Genomic DNA, 19598 nt, shown 5'->3' on the forward strand with positions numbered 1-19598 from the left:
GAACCCCCCTCTCATCTTGGAATGATGAGTAACTTAGCAGTCTTCAAGTCAAAATATGTGGCATACATTGCGCACCCTTCCCCCCATCCCCACGAACCTTTGAACGCACACCTTTGGTAGAAGATGTATAAAAATTTAGAACTTTTATTAGAATAAAATAGAATTTAGAATAAAAATTTAGTGGGACACGGCGCTCTTCTCGGCCGTCACTCACTCTGTTCAATGTATCAGGTGCTGATCGGGCTCATGGCAGCGGCGGCGACGTATGCTACACCCGTGGCATTTCGACCGATCGACACATGGCCAGCGGCTCTTGGCATTCCACAAGCGACTACGCATGATCTACTAGATTCACCAAGCACCTCGGAGCGGTGCCATCTGCGCATCGAAACGAGCTGGATGACAAAGCATCGTGGTACGCTTCCGGATCCGCCTACTGCTGGCTACAAAAGGGAGCCCCTGAACCAATGCCCACTGGGACACGGCGCTCTTCTCGGCCGTCACTCACTCTGTTCAATGTATCAGGTGCTGATCGGGCTCATGGCAGCGGCGGCGACGTATGCTACACCCGTGGCATTTCGACCGATCGACACATGGCCAGCGGCTCTTGGCATTCCACAAGCGACTACGCATGATCTACTAGATTCACCAAGCACCTCGGAGCGGTGCCATCTGCGCATCGAAACGAGCTGGATGACAAAGCATCGTGGTACGCTTCCGGATCCGCCTACTGCTGGCTACAAAAGGGAGCCCCTGAACCAATGCCCACTGGGACACGGCGCTCTTCTCGGCCGTCACTCACTCTGTTCAATGTATCAGGTTAGTTATTTATGCCGTTGTAATTGCTTTAGAAGCAGTGATGACATGCTTTTTAGAGTGTCGTGTCCCATTAACGGTAAATGGCTTATCTGGACGTGCTATGCTGTTTCTCGCGAGTGTATGGCTGCCGCATTGAATTGGTCTGTCTTGGAGGGTTACGATGTGGCCTCTCAGACATTACTACTCTTGGCTGGTGACATAGAACAAAACCCTGGCCCTATGTCTGTGCCTGAGCGAGAACAGATAAGTAAAATCGAAGAAATGCTAAAGGTGCTACAGTCAGGGCAGGTAACCGTGTTGGAAAAGCTGTCGGGCATTGCTAAAACTCAGGATGAGCTTCGGAAAAAGCTGGACGACGTGATTACTAAAACTAATGTAATTGAAAAGCGCCTTACTACACTAGAGGAAACAGAAAAGAAGTTCGCTGACAAACTAGACGACTTAGAAAACAGAAGCCGGAGAACAAACTTGGTATTCTTTGGAATACCAGATAGTCATCCAAAGGAAACTTGGGAAGAATCCGAAAATCTAGTTAAGTCTGTCTGTACGGATGTATTAAAGCTGGAAAATATAGCAATAGAAAGGGCTCATCGTCTCGGGGCCTACAAAACAGAAAGAATTCGTCCAATAATTGCTAGCTTTTCAGGATCGAAATCAAGAGAATCTGTTCTGCGAAATGCATACAGATTCAAGGGGACGTCATACAGCGTATCAGAAGACTTCAGCAAGGCAGTTCAAGAAAAACGCCGGCAGCTTTGGAAGTACAGTAAAGAAAAACAGCTCGACAAGAAAAATCGTGTACATTTAAGTTACGATAAGCTGGTAATCAATGGACAAGCATTTGCCTGGGATACTGACATGCACCAACCAGTTCCTCTTCGGGCGCATGCTCAGATATTGGGGCGGAAATGACATGATCATTCTAGCTTAAGAACAAATGGGAAATATACCATCACAAAAAGCTTTACACCAGTATTGTTGGTGGTCAATTGTCGAAGCCTAAAAAACAAAATTGATGAGTTTACAATCTTACTTGAAACGGTGAAAGCGCAAATCGTTATGGGTACCGAATCATGGCTTGACGACACAGTATTGGATGTAGAAATATTTCCGCCAGGTTTTACAGTGTACCGTAAAGATAGAAACAGGCATGGTGGTGGCGTGTTTCTTTTAATTTCAAGTAGCCTTGCCAGCGAAGAAGTTGTTTTTGATAATGAAACTGAATCAGTATGGTGCCGCGTCCAATTTCCCCAGGGAAACAACATCGTTTTTGGATCGTTTTACCGCCCACCTGACCACAACAATGAATCTTTGATTCAACTTTCCGACATACTATCACAAATATCTCACTGCGTAATACTGGGAGGGGATTTCAATCTGCCCGATATGAAATGGGATTCCGACTGTGTAGCCCCACAAAAAAATCGAAATTGTTCTGCCTTTTCAGAACTAATGAGCGTCTATGGGCTACAACAATATGTGAACGAACCAACTCGGTTTAACGCTTTACTAGATCTTTTACTAAGCAATGACGAAAATGTTATTGTTCACACAAACGTATGTCCAGGAATTAGTGATCATAGTTGCGTTGTTGCAGAGTTAAACGTTTCTAGAATACCTGCGTGTAAGCAAACCCCTCGAAATGTTTTCATGTACGACAGAGGGGACTTTAATGCCATTTCCGAAGAGCTGGTCTTGTATTATCCCACTTTTTTATGCATATCGGAGTCATGCGGCATGGATGAATTGTGGCAAATTTTCCGTGACAAGGTTACAGAGCTGGTGAATATGTACGTACCTCAGAGGTGTCTAAGATGCAGAAAGAGGCACAAACCCTGGTTCAACTCTGAGATACGCAAACTTGTTAGAAAAGCAGCGAATGCCCATAAAAGGTTTCTTAAAAAGAGAACAGCACTAAATAAAACAAAGCTCAAAAGTGTAAACAAAGAGCTTAAGTTAAAACTAAAACAGGCAAAGCGTGTCTTCTTTGACAAGCTAAACACAGACTTGAAGTGTAATCCAAAATTCTTTTGGAAGTATGTCAAGAGCAACAGAAAAGACGACACAGCTATCCCTGACCTTTTAACCCAGGAAAAAACTATAACGGATGACTTGGAGAAAGCTGAAGCATTTAACGCCTATTTTCAGTCAGTGTTTTCAAAAAGAACTGAACACTCTCCAATGCTACCTTCAAAAAATATTGGTAATGAAATGGCGGAAATTGAAATCGATTACGCTGGTTTGGATAGTCTGCTGCGTACTCTAGACACCTCTAAGGCTACAGGGCCTGACGGTATATCATCTCATGTACTTAAAAAGTGTCACGTTATTATTGCACAATATTTATGCATAATGTACAAGTTGTCTCTAGACACCGGCGTTATTCCAAGGGATTGGAAAACAGCCAATGTGGTTCCTGTACACAAGGCGGGAAGCAAAAAACATGTACAAAATTATCGTCCCATATCCTTAATTTCAACCTGTTGCAAATTATTAGAACATGTTATTTATAGCGCATTGTTCAAATATCTCGAATCTACTCATTTTTTTGCCCGCTCCCAGCATGGATTTCGGCAGGGTCGTTCATGCGTCACACAACTAACTGAATTTCAGCATGACGTACTGACTGCGCTTGACCGTAACAACATTGTTGATGCATTATTTCTCGATTTTCGCAAGGCATTTGATACGGTCCCACATAATCTGTTAGATATTAAACTGGCTTCACTGAATATTAATGCTAAGCTGCAAACCTGGCTACGGAATTACTTAAGCGGTCGTAAACAGTGTGTTGTTTTAAATTCTAAAACGTCTTCATATGTAAACGTGACCTCAGGCGTGCCACAAGGTAGCGTTCTAGGTCCGCTGTTATTTTTGGTTTATATAAATGATATAGCATATAACATAAAATCTTGCATAAAATTATTCGCAGACGATTGCGTCATCTACCGTCACATTACTTCAATCACAGACACTGAATTATTGCAAGATGACTTAAACACGGTAACACATTGGTGCTCCACGTGGAATATGTGCTTAAATATCTCGAAGTGCAACCACATCAGCTTTGCAAAGAACATTTCAAAAATCCAGTGCACATACAGTATTAATGGCGAGGCAGTCAAAAAAGTGCCCGAGTGTAAATATTTAGGAATTTACTTGACAGAATCATTCCATTGGAACAGACACATAGACCAAATGATCTCAAAGGCTAGTAGAACGTTGTTTTTTATTCGTAGAAACTTTCACTGTGCAACAAAAGAGGTGAAAGAAACTCTTTACTTCCTTCTTGTCAGGTCTATACTTGAATATGCTTGTGTTATCTGGGACCCGGCTCAAAAGTATCTTGCAAAAACAATAGAAAAAGTCCAAAACCAGGCAGCCCGTTTCGTCAGCAACAACTACGACCCATTCGCTAGTATGTCAGAAATAAAGGCCATATTAGGCTGGGAAACTCTAAAATCTAGAAGACGGAAACTTCGATTAAAACTTCTGCATAGCATATATTATAACCTAACAGGAATTAATAAGTCTGAATACCTACTAGCACCAACATATCGTTCCACAAGATGCCAACACTCACATAAAATACAAGAATACGCATACAAAACCACTACTTTTGCCAACTCCTTCTTTTTAAAAACAATTAGAGACTGGAATGAACTTCCCGAAGGTATAGTGAACTTGAGTGACAACAGCGCTTTTTTCTCATCGTTGTGAAATTGTGACATAGGTACTTCTCTTTTGGTACCTGTTGTCATGTGCAATATTGTACTAAAATATTTTTTATTTTTATATGTTGTTATAATTGAATTTTTCACTATGTTTGGCGTCTTATCGCAGAAATGTTTTCTATGACTTCTTATGTATACCCCCCTGCAGTAATGCCACTACGGCGTTGCAGGAACTATGTAAATAAATAAATAAAACTGTTTCTAGGAAAGTTGGTGCACCATTTCAGATATTGTGTAGAAATAAATATTTGATTATGTATGCATGTATTTATTTAGTTAAATAGAATAATACTACAACAGCTCTGCGTGTCTTTGAAATTTTCGTTTGGAAATGTGTTACAGGGAACTGCTCCAAAAGGCTGATTTGCTGCACCAAAAGGCTTTAGCTTCTCCATAAGCAGAATCAAAGTGGTCTTGGTGAACCACATCTCTCTCTCTCTCTCTCTCTATATATATATATATATATATATATATATATATATATATATATATATATATGTGTGTGTGTGTGTGTGTGTGTGTGTGTGCGTGCGTGCGTGTGTGTTTTCCGCCCCTTATATGTGAAAATAACTAAAAGGAAAAAGGGGGGTAGCTTGTACCACAAGGAGGTATAACGGGCTCAAGCCAATCTGACATAAATGATGAGGGGAAACTTCCCAAATTTTTATTTTTTTTTAAAAGCCAATTAGTTAAAAAAATAACATGGGTAAAACCTAGTAAGTGCGGCATGAAACCGTAATGAATAAACTAGTTAGCTTCTCAGGAATGAGCAGGTTGATATGCAGCAGCAGTGTATCTCCCCCACTTGAGTTTTTGGAGTTCGTGTGTGTGTGTGTGTGTGTTGTGTGTGTGTGTGTGTTGTGTGTGTGTGTTTGTGTGTGTGCATGTGTGTGTGTTTATTTTAAATGCATTGTCGTTGAATGCAGAAAGTCCAAAAACAAACAACGAAGTGGGATGCGAGCCAGTGGTCTTGAGGATGGGTAAACGTTTACGAGGATGGTAGCAGTGGCCTCTGTGATGTCGAAGCCCATTTCTTCACCAAGAGTCATGTAGCCAGGCACGTCGGGCTGTCGTTCCAACCAGCCATGCAGCAGGGAAACTTGGGCAGCCTGTTTGCCGCTGCGAACTTAGACAAGGCGCCGTTCGCAATAGTAACAACTTTAAAAAAACGAAAGAAAAAAAAGAAAAAAAAGGGGGGAAGCAGGATTAGGTACTTGCGCAAGCGTTGCGGATGCTATGGTTCGAGTACCTAGGCAAAATTGAGCAGTGATGCTATCGTTATCAGTCGCCGAGGTTTTCCCCCTCCTTGGTTGGCATAACTGCGACTGTAATCGAGAGCATTCACGCAAAAGTTGTGATAGGGAGGTGATTCGGAGTATGAAGCAACGTCCTGATAAAGTGTTGGTAGCTAATGCGTGTCATGTGGATGTCATAGAAACAGAGTTGCACATGGCGGTCACTAACTGAAGTAGATACGCGCGAGATTTTCTATTGGTCAATAGCCCTTAATAATGCGCAGGTAGTGTTGTATCACTTTTGGGCACACGTAAATGGGTCACAATGTGTTGCGTGTTTGGGCATTCATTAAAGTAGTGTTGTTCGCTCAAGCAAGGTGCACCACACATACACCTGTCCGATGCACTTATATTGAATCGATGAAGATAATACTGAAAGTGTCCGTGACAAGATAATAAGTGTGTTAGGTTTTTAGGAGGGGGGAACCATTGAGGAATTTTGTACGGACTTGTGATCCAATGAAATAGCGTTGTCTCAGGTCCCTCAGTCTGCCAATGGGTGTGCCAATATGAATTCAAGATTTTATGAAACTGAGTTCGTACTAACCGAATTGATATTTTGGCGTAACACACGAAGCCTGATTTCCCTCCTAATGCAGCTGCAGCGCCAGCTAGCTCATTTTCCTAAATTCCCATATGGCCAGGTACATGATACAATTTTATAATTTTGCCTGACGAGATTATATGGTTAAGAAGCAGCTTAATGTTCCGAATTCTTTCATCGTTATCAGTGAGACTTGAAAGTTTCATTAGAAGCGATAGACAGTATGTGTAAGTGTGGGCTGGTGTGTTCAAGTTGTTTGTAAAAACGAAATGAAGGGCTTCTTTGAATGCTATCAATTCCGTGTCGTATGCGCTTGAAGCGTCGGGGATCTGAAATTTTCTGACAGTTATGATTTTTCCATCCTTTGTCAAAGCAATATATGCCGCACCCGCCGTGTAGAACGTGTGTGAGCCGTCAGTGTATACGTGAATGGCTATTGTTTTGAAAATAACCGCTTCTTGTGATGGTGAGAGTTTAGTGAAACTAAATTTATATTTTTTACTGGGGTGATGAGCTCACGGATTGCATGGATATAGTATGTCAGCCAGTTTGAATGTTTTTACACCATAATAAGTTACGTTCCGGAGTATGAATAAGGAAAATTCTGCAGATTGGCTGTCCAACTCTAGTGGTAACGGAGGCGCCTTAGCGAGAATCTGTAGGAATGACGTACGTATGGTGTAAAATGCACCTGTTAAGGAAATTAAGACGGTTCGCTGAACTGATAAAACTAGCGCCCTAATGAATTTTGATGGGAACATAGGCCACCATACCGGAGATGCATACGTGAGAGTGGGCAATATCAGTTGACGTTAGAGTCGTCTAATGAGTGTACTTTTTAATGAACGGTGCGATTTAACAAATGCGAGGCGCCAGGCCGTGGACACTTCAGCCTTTCCTTTAATGTAGTCAATGTGGGCATGAAAATTTAAAGAGGGGTTAAATAATACGCCTAGAATCTTAATTTCTTTCTTGTGTTTGAGAAAAATGCCATCCATGCAGATAGATGGGCAGCGTTTTGATGTACCCATGTGTCCATTATTAAAGTACACGAAGAACGACTTCTCGGCGCTTACGGTAACTTTTTGTTCTCGTGCCCAACCAGATACCAAAGCCAGAACATGCTCAACCTTTGCTTGTAATCGAAGTCTTGACTTATCTGTGATAACAATGATGGTATCGTCCGTGTACGCCTGTATGTGTACGTCGGGTAGCACGGGAAGATTGAGTAAACTGTGTATTACTATGTTCCACAGTAGCGGACTGATAGGGGATCCTTGCGGGCTGCCAATTGTTGTACGAACTGTCTCTTCTGAGACGTCGGTTGAAAAAGTTACAGTGCGGTTCTATAAAAAGGATTTGAGTAGAAAGTACAAGTTTTGTGGACACCTGTGCTTGCGTAAAAAGTTCAAGACTGCAGGATGCCAAACACTATCGAATGCTCCTACAAAATAAAGAGATATGAGTATGGTAGGAAGTTTGGCTGCCTTGTATGTAGCCAATTTCCTTCGCAGTGTGTATAGTGCTAAAGTAGCACTTTTATTGTGCGTAAAACCGTATAGATTATTGTGAAGAAGATTATTATTGTGCAGGAAATAATACAGACGAGCACTTAAGAGTCTTTCTAATACTTTACTGAATACAGAGTTCATAACTATTGGTCTATATGCATAAGGCGAATTGAGTGGACGTCCTGGCTTTGGTATGAATATTACTTTCCCTCTTCTCCAAGCCTGTGGGAAGTGTCCAATTCTTAAGGCGGTATTGAAGATAAAATAGAAAAATTGAGGATGGTATTCAAATAATTCTTTAATGAACGAGTAGGTTAATCCGTCGTGTCCAGGAGCAGAGTGTGAATTACCCTGTTTCATCGCGCACCCTATCTCAGATATTGTAAAAGGAGGGTAAGAAGTATGCCACGGATAAGGACTAGCCGTAATGTTACGCATGATAATGTGGTGCATGTTGCCTTCAGAACAGCTGTCCACTACTACCAATGTATCGAGTATTAGCCGGGCAGACTCAATTACACAAGCTGTGCGAGTGCCGTTAGGTAAATCTAGAGGAGGAAGAAAAGTTACTTGGTGGTGTTTTTGAAATGCGGTTTCGAAAACATCACCATATAAACATTTCTTAGTGAGAAAGTCACAAATGTCTTTATCAAACGACGATTTTGCTTTCTTGATTTTGTCCTTGTCGGTTGAGAATGCATCAACGTACAATTTGCGATACATATCCCCTCGTAGCTGACCCCCTCGTAGGAGGGGGTCAGCTGTTCGCTGGTATCATCGTCGCATAGCCCGAACACGCTTACGTTCAATAGTCAATTCTGGTGTCCACCAACCATTACCTAATTTACTACGCGATGTTATGCGTCGTGAGTAACGTTGGCTTAAAGCTGAGTATATGGCATAAAACTTGTCTATAACCAATGTTTAAAGCTTCAGGTGACCCAATGTGGCAGACGAGTATCTTTGTGAACCAAGTGTCGTCCTTTAATTTGTCAAGAATTTTCGCTCTTCCTAGATTAGTTAATCGTTTAGCACTGCTGGTATGTGCTTGCGAGAACGAGAATTCAATGTAGTTGTGGTCCGAGAGGGTAGAAATTTGGAGAACCTTCCAATGGTAAGCATCACGAGTGAGGTCATGCGAAACCATGGTTAAATCTATCCATGAATCTGCATACGGAGTTGTGGAAGTTGGAGGGGAGTTGGGGTTGTTTAATATGACTAAGTCATTCGCCGTCACGAATTGGACTACTTGAGAGCCTCGAACATCCCCTATAGCTGGCCCCCACATTCTATGCTTAGAATTGAAATCTCCGGCTATGATGGCAGTACAATCTGTAATCAATGAAATTACACATTGCAACTCATCCAGAACTGGGTCAACAGGGCTTTGCGGCGGTGTATATACAGCTATCAGTATTAATGTTTGGTCAAGGCTTTCACACTTTACTGCAACAACCAAATCTGTTACGTGTAACGGGAAGAAGTCAAAATTAGTGTTGTGTACTAGAAGCACGACGCGAGGATTGTTTGGTGCGTGGAACTTTGTTATGGTGTGTGGTATGCCTTGAACAGTGCCTGCACGGATGTGCGGGTCACACACGAAGGCGAAATTGAAGTGTTGTTGCGTCATGTGTTCTATCAATAATTTTGTGGCATCACGTGTATCGTCTAGATTAGCCTGTAAAAATTTAAGTTATTGCTGTGAGTCATGATAGTTCTGATCAATTTTAAATAACAAGCGCAACGCCTTTCCTTAAACAAAAATGCGAAAAGCTGTAAGGAGCCTTTTTTAATGTATTGCAGTGTGACCCGCGCAACCAGCAAATATCTTGAGGAAAGAAATATCGTGTAATTTTGTGGGATGTGTAGTTACTTGTATTTGTGTGTCATATGGTGTAATTTCGTGTATGAATATGCCGTAATTAGAGGGATAGCGGCAAAAGCAGCGACCTCCATGTGGTCCATATAGACGAGTCGAAAAGGATGCGAGCACTAATGCAGGAAACCGTAAATAACACTGCACGTTATAAAGGCCGCTGCGTCCTTCTTTGATGTACACGCCTCCTAGATTATCCATAGTCTAATCTGGCCCTCATGCTGGCGACAAGTTCTCGTAATATAGGACACATTTCGTGTCCAGTTGGATGAGAACTAGGTCTTGCGACCTTTGGCATTCGTTGCAAACAATTCCTGGATCGTTCATTCTTAGAGTGCATGCTTCGCCAAGATGTGTACCCGTGCACTTCGTACACACCACTTGGTCAGGTTCGTTGGCGACAGGACAGGACTTTCTTGTATGGCCGTACGTTGCACAATACGTGAACAATGGCACATGAAAGTCCTCACTCACGCTTCATGCTGTCCAACCGAGAAGAACTCGCTCCTGAGCAAGCAGTGAGCGACAGGTGGAAGGATCCACTTCGAGCACATGTGTGAAGTTGGCCGATCGCTCCTTGTACGATACCGCCACTCGGCATGTGGTCGGGTCTAAATGTAGGTTCGGATTGCGCATGTTTAGCTGTGAGATGATGTTGGCGGCTGGAATATCGGAGTCTACACCAGTGAGTTTGACGCGAAGTTTTCGCTTTTGGGGCAATCGGATTGACAATGACGTGCTTGTGATTGCGTTCTTTTCAAGTGCATTCTTTAACCTAGTAATAGCGTTATGGTCGTTTGTTAATATTGTTAATCCATGACGTGTCTTTCTGATAGTCAGTTCGCCAATGTTTTCCCTAATAGGGTCAACGTTTGACTTAATAATCTTCGTGACCTCATTGGCAGGATTGGTAGGCGGAATGAGTGGGGTTAGAAACATAATATGTTCATGCTCTCGCCTGGTGGTGTGCGTTGTGTGTTGGTCAGCGATTTCAGACCAGTGCGATGGCAGTACAGGGTGAGAACAAGTCTCAGGCCAAACGGGCGGGACCGCGGTAGGACGCGCCGTGCTCCGCGCGGCTGCCGCCGCATAAGTCACGACCGTTTGGACAGGCCGCGGAGCCGAGAGTGCCGCACCGAGAGAAGCCGAATGTCTCGACAGGGCCAACTGGAGACGAAGTACGTCCATTCGCCCATCCTGGTTTTCTGCAATTGCTCGGATATCAGCACACTCCTGTACAATTTGCCGGAGCAAACAAATGATCTGGGACCTATGGGTATTAAGGTACCTTACATGAGGCATCGAATAAAATATCGTGGATCTGTTTCTGATGTGCGATCACTAGGTGAAAAGAAGCTTGCGTCATTTGACCACTTTCGGCAGGCAGCCTTGCATTTTGCGCCACACCCGCTGAAGCAGGCAACTGGATGTCGGGAACGTCGGGGATTGCGGGAACGGAAGTAACTGGCGCATTCTGCAAATCTACATCGAGCAGCGCCCTGTCCCCGTCCGGCGAAAATGTCGAACCATTCGATCGAGGTGAATCCCCCGGACCAGTGTGACTGCCTGCTATTGGAGGCTGTACAGAAACGGCCTGTGGCTCAGACATACCCGAGCGGGTATGAGCCAGCCATGTTGGAACCGGCAGCCGGCGGCCTATAGTATGACTGGTAATTGCGGCCGAATGGCCACTGAGAGAGCCTCGAGTCCGCGTCGAACGGAATCCCAAGGTGTTCGAAAGCAACCCCTGAATAAATTCAGAAAGCCGGAAGACAGAATAGCTGACCTTTTGCAGCAAAACAGCGGAGCCTGTTTGTTTGTTTGTTTGTTTGTATCCTCTAATCCATGGCTCATACCCACTCTGGGGGATTGACCAAGAGAACATATAGTCTCATATGGACGATAACTACATTATTGCTTACAACGAAAAAAAAAAGGGGGGGGGGGGGGGGTTGGGGGTGTTGTATAGTGAAGACAGTATGTTAAAAAAAAAAGAAAGAAACCAAAGATTTAGATAGTGAGAAAAAAGAATCAACAACAAAGTAGACACTAATAGCTACAACTTGATTTTAGGAGCCGACCAGACAGCTGGTTTTGCAAACCCGATTAATTTGGTATGTCACGGATTTATCCAGAATTGAAAATTACTTTTCGACCCGTTCTTTTGGGGGGGAGGGGGGACGGTATCTGTTAACGTGGGCTTTATGTTGAAAAACGTTTAGAGTCTTGAATAAAATTACACACCGCATCGAATGCATCTCTGTGGAAATTTCCCAAAACAGAGGCACCAAAACTTAGAACATTTTCTGTGGTTAAATTTAAACCTAGCTTCGCAAATGAAATATCTAAAAGTTGTTTCCTAATTAATGCATAGTTACGACATGAGCCAAAATAATGTTCAATAGTTTCTGATTCTTCGCAGAACGGACAAAGAGGGCAAAGTGTCAGACCAGCTCTGTGTAAATAAAAATTTAATGGGGGGACACGGCACCGGAATCTGGAGATTATAATTTCAAGTTTTTTTGACGGACTCCACTGGGCTTTCCATGGAAATTTGAGGTGCTGATAATCTGTCCATTGTGTGATATTTTCTAAACTATCTGTAAAAATAGCGAATTTCCTATATCTAACCCCTAATAAGTATTCTAACTCTGGAAGTACTGAAATTACTGGTCCATCGAGTGATGCTCGTGCCAAAGCATCTGCCAATTCACTTAATTGTAATCCGCATTGACCTGGGACCCACACTAATTTGAGGAGTTTTAAATGCGGCGGTGCTAATTAACGTGCATGAGAGCGGGGCAACATAATCACAAGCAACAGTACCGAGCACATGTCGTAGCCCTCACGTATGCTAGTTCTTTCTTACGTAAGAACATGCAAGCCTTCCTTGTCCTTGGTACTTGCAGGAGCACTAAGGCATTCATAAATCAGCAGGTTGTTGAAAGAAGCTGTCACCCCGAACAACTACACAAGTTCCAGCTCCATCATTATCATCAGCATCATCAGCCTGACTACGCAAACTGCAGGACAAAGGCTTCTCCCATGATCAGCCAGTCAACTGTGTCCTGTTCTTGCTGCTGCCATTTTGTACCCGCATACGTCCTAATCTCATCTAACTTAATTTCTGTCTCCCCATAACCCACTTGCATTCACTGGGTATCCAGTCAGTCATCCATAATGACCAGTGGTTATTCTGCCTACGCACTACATGCCCAGCCCATATTCATTTGTTCAAACCCTATGTTCATTGTTCAAACCCCAATTTGTTCCCTGATCCACTCTGCTTTTAATGTTACACCTACCATTTTTTTCTTTCCATTGCCCGCTGCGTCTTCCTCGCATAATATTTGGTGGCAGCAGGCCACTGAATGTTCCTGTGGTCCGCCAACATAAGTGCAGTCGCGGTACTTCAACAAGGCCCATGTAGATGATGAGTCCAATTAGTCGCAGCATCTCCAATGGAGTGACTTCCTCCCAGGAGCCGTCACGCCGAGAATAGGTTTGTTTCCCCAATACGTGCATCCAGGCGTACTTATTTGTGTTCTCGCACACCGTCTTGATCACTTCGGTCGTGAAAAACAAAAGAAAAAAAACCCAGCGCTCTACAGAACCGACGCGCGTCGCTCCGCATCACTGCTCCAACATAGGCACCTGGTTCTCTCGTTGGCAAAAACTTGACACGGCGCGATGAGTTCGGCAAAGTATCCCGGCCATATGTTGTTGAGGCCCTAAAGAAACAAACAATAGCACTGTCGTCAAATATGAAGTGCGTTTTTTTATATATACACAGCGCGAAGTCGAAAACGAATCTCACCTGCAAGCGCTTGTCGAAGCTTGAGGCCCCTGCGCAGCAGGAGTGTCGTCGTCCAAGCTAAAATCTGACGATTCCGCATCGTTGCTTGAGCCATCACTACTGCTTAGGTCAGAAAAATCGGCATGAGAAGCAACCGAAATACTTGCAGCAGGAGTCTGCTTTCGAGGAGCGCGACGCTGACGGGACGCCATTCTCGCACGCAACTCGAAACCACTTTCGGTTCAAGTGTCGTCTTCAGCGGCACGGCGGGGCGCGAAATGTAAACATACCAAGCTGGAACTGTAAGAGGAGTTTTCAAAGAGTAAACCAGATGGCGCAACTTGTCTGTAAAGCGCTGCTTTTATTTTTTGCGGGAGATTTGAAGTCATCGGACACCCGTGTCTGATGGCCTATGGCGCCGTACTGAAAGAGTTAAGCTGAACCCTCTCTGTAAGCCTTCACGTTTCTGTTCTCTAGCTAAGTACCGGCAAGATTCAGCTGTTATATACCTTCCTCTTGAGGGATAGTGGCAATCTACCAGTCATGATTTGGAGCGCTTGCCGAATGTGCTCCGCCCCATTCTTATTATTCTAGTTACTTCAATCTCGAGGCTCTGCTCCGCGGTTTTTGCCTGTCCTTAGTAGACGTATAGTCTATTACAACTTCAAGTGTACTATTGCATATCTCGAAGCACTGTTCTATTCTGAAGTTGTACATTACTTTCGTTTTCTGCAGATTAATTTTAAGACCTATCTTTCTGCTCTATTTGTCTAATTCAGTTCTCATGAGTTGCAATTCGCCCCCTGAGTCACTCAGCAATGCAACATCATCCACGAAGTCCAGGCTACTCAGGTAGTCTACATATAAACACTTATCTGTAAGCCTTCCCATTCTAGGCCTCTGAAAAACAGCCTGTAACAGTGGACGCATCTGCTACGCGCCATGGTGCACGAGTGTATATACAAGAACGCTGAAATTGCGTCGTTACATTTACTGTTTCAAGAACCTGCTGACAAAAAAAAAAAACGTCAATCAGAATTTGCACCGATCCGCCTAGCTTCTCAATTAAGCAGCGCTTTACATGGCGGCGCTTACATCATAAGTGGCTACTGGGGAACTACAAAGAAAGGGAAGTATCAAAACTGCGAATAAATCATACGCTCGTTTTGTCGGCAGTCTACGATATCCAGAGCACAGTGTTCCTGATATTGTAACGAATGTAGCAGCCTCACAACAACGATGTTCTAATTACAAGGCTTATTAAGGGCGAACTTGTGCCTAACCCTCGTTCTCTTCTTCACGCGCGTTGGCTGTTCGGCGGAGTACCGGTGGCTCGTGCATTGCGGCTGGCTTCGTCGCTCGTAGTCATGCCGTTAGCGTTTCTCTAGTTCCCGATGTCCGCGTTGCGCGGAGCAATGGTGATTTCCTGTGGCAATATGAGCCCACATGCGCTCGATTGTTTCACAAGAAACCGGAGTATAAGTAACGTTGCCACAACATTTATAATGGTGACGACTCAGTTTTATCATTCCAGTTTGGCTGAAGATAATAGTTCTTGCTTTCTTAAAGGCTTATTACAATGTAAACATAGTAAAAACAACACACAAGCATATTAAAAAGTGCCATTTGTATATGTAGCCTGACTGTTAATCTGCCTAAATTCATTGCAACCAGTTCTCATTTTGTATCGACAGGTTATAAATTAGGCTGCTTTCCAAGTATCCTACTTGCGTTACGGCATTGCAAGCCAGCAAATTTACGACGATGTTTTGTATTATAAGCGTAGTGCTATTAGTAAGTGTCAAAAGTGTAGGCAGGCAGTGCTGCATCTTGTTCTGAGAAATTGAAGTTTTATATGTACACAGTAAACACACACACACACATGACATGCGCGTATAAATATCCACAAGTACACGCATTTAAGACAGAAGTCACCGCCCCATTACAATATCCATACAATGCCTTTTAGCACAGATTCTATTTTTAGGTGGTGCTTTTCTAGTCAGACTACGTTAGGCTTAAACTGGTCTAGCAGTGAGAGGCCGCGGCTGGCTCTGGCATGTGTGCCTTCCCGGGAGTCGTGCTGAGCCGTGGCGGAGAATATCCGTGCTCTGCACCGCGTTATTGGTTACGCAGTGTTCTCCTGGCAGTTAGTGTACTCTTAGCAACGTTTACAAATCCTTTTGCCCATCAAGGAGTTTCAAAAGTGCGTAGAACGAGTGCATATTCATGTGTCGTGCGGCGGATGACGCGGATGAAGCAATTAATGTTCAGCGAAATAGCGTTGGGCACCATGACGAAGCGGAACGACGGCGAACGCTTTGCAGGTCAGTGACTGTTTGGGTAGTACTTGTGCTTGTGACAACGGGCGACGCTGTTGAGCCCAGCAATACGCAATGAGGACCATGTGTATATACGCAGTTTCGTGTTGTGTGTGTACAGTAACAACTTTCATGTGCGTATTAAAACACCTTTTCTGTTCCGCTTGGTACACTCTCCACCAGCATTGCATCTAATCTCAACGTAACAGCAACCGCGTTCAAGTGTCACTTGCACCGTGCTCAAAGTCAACACGGTCGCAGAATGCTCACGCCGGTGAGTTTCACGCGGAACACGGACACAGTGGCCGGACGCTGCGTCGGCCGCGTGGTGGAATGTAACCGTAGAAGGCGCACGACCGATCGTGTTGTCTGTACAGTTGCTGAATTAATGACGTGAAAACACTCGCCGTTGGCAGTGCATATAGCGCACGTTCTCGTGTACTTGCTTCGTTGTCGGTGAGCTGTTACTCGCTGTTAATACTCGGACGAAATGATTTTGCCGAAGGTGTCGCGCTGGCCCAGAGTGTCGAGCCTAGTTACATTAGTTTCGGATCATCACGACACGAGCGCTGCGCAGCCCACGTGCTTTCAGAGCCGCATAGAAAGTCGCACCTTCTGCTTCACATTCGGATGTAAACAAGAGAGAAAAATTTGCCCAGTCAATACGGCCGAATTTCGGCTTCACCACGAGTAACGTCAGGGCCTCTCCTTAGTTTCTTTTTTTTTTTCCTTCCTCCGTGCTTCCTCCACACTTTTCACGTAGCGCACCGGCTGGGCGTGCCCTCTCCTATTCCAAACAAAATGTGCGGTAAGTTTTAACTCTGAAGGACTTATTCTATGTAAGCCAAGTTTCTTGTTAACCAACAAAATCAAGGGCATAATGATCGCAACGATAAAGTAAGTCAGTAACTGCTGAAAAAATGGGGCAACGATTCCAGAACAGAACAGAACAGAAGGTTTTATTGTGCTAAATGAAGAAGAATACATGTGCATGATATACAGAAAGAGGTCCCATAGTCAGAGACTGCAAAGGGGACCTCTTGTACAATGTATAATTGAGAATGATTGTGATGTACATAGCAGGGAGACAGAGCTACAGTAAAATGCAATTGAAACAAATAAAGTAAGAATATACCCTTGTAATCTCACAGAAACAATTTAAAAGTAAGAATAACGTGCTAACTTCAATGACAAATGATTACAGAACACAACTCACAATGAATAGGAATCAATTAAGAAACAGCAAAACAGGCTAGTTAGTTGACATGATATGATTTTTTAACTTCGATTTAATTTCCTTCAGGGAACGGCATACTTTAATGTCGGAAGGCAAACTATTCCAAAAAGAAATTCCGGAAAAATGAATGGTTTGTTTGCCATAATTGGTGCGAACTTTTGGCAGTAGAAAGTTATTGTTAAGGGCAAACCTTGTGACATTGTTATTTGAGAGAATGGTAGTGAAATGTGGAAGTTGGTTATTTATAGTTCTATACATGTAAATACCAAGGTTATATTTAACTAGCTCAGATACAGTTAATATATTGTTTTCGTGAAGTAGTGACTTAGCTTTAGAGAGATATGGGCTTGATGTGAGAATTCTTATCGCTTGGTTTTGAATTGTCTGAACTGAAGTAAGATGAGTGGTGTATGTGTTGCCCCATGAAGTAATACAGTAAGAAATGTGCGAATGAACAAAAGAAAAATACAGTGACATAAGTATTGATGGATTGAAATAAAGACGAGATTTAATCAGTAGTCGAATGCCATACGTCATTTTTTCCAGTGTAATTCCAGTGTAATTCTTTCATATTCCTTATTTTGATGAAACACTAGCAACACAGAACACCTATAAACTACCAATTAGAGAAGAGAAACTGTACCTCTGACATTCCAACAAAAATAAGGGTAGCGGTGGCGTTGTAAACTAATTTATCCGACCTAGAGACGACGCTGACAGAACTATCATCATTGTTGCGCTAGGGGCCAGTACCAGGCCCCGGAAACTCTCAAGTGGGAGCTGTCCGCAACACAGTCATCTGTGTTTTGGAGGAACAAACAAAAGTTTATCCAATCCAATCCGGAAACTCTCAAGTTTCCGCGATGGCCTTAAAGGCCGAAAAAACCGACCGCTGCGAAGGAAAGGGGTACAAAGCTGACATAAACAACTACCGTCCTATAACAGTGACATCAGTGGTCTAGAGGCTGGCGATGCAGACTATAAATAAAAGACTGCAGGCATGGATAGAGGATGAGGGGGTGCTGGGGGGAACTGCAGAATGGGTTTCGGAAACACGGGAGGTTGGAGGACAATCTGTTCTCACTGACGCAGTGCATCGAAATAGCAGAAAAGGAACACAGGCCCCTGTGGCTAGCATTTTTGGATATCAAGGGAGCGTACGATAGCGTGGTTCAAGAGTAATTGTGGGGAATACTGGACGCAGTAGGCGTGGAAGATGAAGTCACTAACCATTTAGAGGATATCTATAAAGGTAACAAGTTAGTTATAAAGTGAGAAAAACGGGTATCCAAGCCTGCAGAGGTGAAACGGGGACTTAGGCAGGAATGTCCACTATCACCCTCTTTATTCATGATGTACCTACAAAGATTAGAGGCCAAATTAGAGAGAAGTTAACTTGGATTCAACCTCTCTTTTGTCGAACAAGGAAAACTCATTGATCAGGCACTACCAGCACTAATGTACGCAGATGATATAGTGCTAATGGCCGACAACAAAGAAGATTTGCAGAGATTGATTGACATCTGCGGTAATGAGGGGGATAGGTTAGATTTTAGATTCAGTAAGGAAAAATCAGCAGTCATGATTTTAATGATAACGAAGGTAGTGAGCTTAGAATTCAGAAGGTCACGATAGAGATAACAGATAGGTACAAATATCTGGGCGTATGGATAAGCACTGGGACTGTGTACCTAAGGGAACACGAAGTATACGTGATGACTAAAGGTAACAGGTATGCAGCGGAGATCAAAAACAGCGCACTGTGGAATTGCAATCGGTATGATGTTGTGAGAGTAATATTGAAAAGGGCCATGGTTCCTGGTCTGACGTTCGGCAATGCGGTCTTTTGCATGAGATTAGACGTTCAAGCAAGATTAGAAATTAAGCAACGTGGAATGGGTAGGCTTGCCTTAGGAGCTCATGGGAATACACCGAAACAGGGAGTACAAGGTAATATGGGATACACATCATTTGAGGGCAGGGAAGCTAGCAGCAAGATAAATTTGAGAAGCGGTTGAGAGAAATGGGGGAGGAGCGTTGGGATAGGACGATATTGGGCTACTTGTACACGAAGAATGTAGATTCAAAATGGGGGAAGCAAACCAGAAATTCGACTGGTAAATACTTAGAAAACAGCAGGGGGCCAAACCAAAACGAATTATCGGTCAATAAGAAGGCGAAGGAAGCCGAGACCGATATGTGCAGAATCGGCATGATTAAGAAGTCCGCACTAGATATCTATCGAATTTTTAAGCAGGAAATTGCCAAGAAGAGGATGTTATATAATACTCGGGGTAGTTCGAACAGAGAGATGGACGGACAGACCTAGATAGATAGATAGATAGATAGATAGATAGATAGATAGATAGATAGATAGATAGATAGATAGATAGATAGATAGATAGATAGATAGATAGATAGATAGATAGATAGATAGATAGATAGATAGATAGATAGATAGATAG

At 43.4% G+C, this 19598-nt stretch overlaps 2 protein-coding genes across 2 annotated transcripts; both read left to right on the forward strand.

Moving 5' to 3' along the window:
- The first annotated feature begins 164 nt into the window (after positions 1–164).
- Positions 165–1773, forward strand: LOC142771709 (uncharacterized). Its single transcript, XM_075873529.1, has one exon. It carries the CDS (start codon positions 223–225, stop codon positions 1729–1731), a length of 1509 nt encoding a protein of 502 aa, XP_075729644.1. The 5' UTR covers positions 165–222; the 3' UTR covers positions 1732–1773.
- LOC142772249 (uncharacterized) lies at positions 1750–11341 on the forward strand (the record flags this gene model as incomplete). Its single annotated transcript, XM_075874444.1, has 2 exons — positions 1750–3112; positions 11163–11341. Coding segments are annotated over 2 exons (1542 nt in total), but the record flags the coding sequence as incomplete, so codon positions are not given.
- Positions 11342–19598: the final 8257 nt, after the last annotated feature.

This window comes from Rhipicephalus microplus, chromosome 9 (genome assembly GCF_043290135.1).
Source record: "Rhipicephalus microplus isolate Deutch F79 chromosome 9, USDA_Rmic, whole genome shotgun sequence".
NCBI lineage: Eukaryota > Metazoa > Arthropoda > Arachnida > Ixodida > Ixodidae > Rhipicephalus > Rhipicephalus microplus.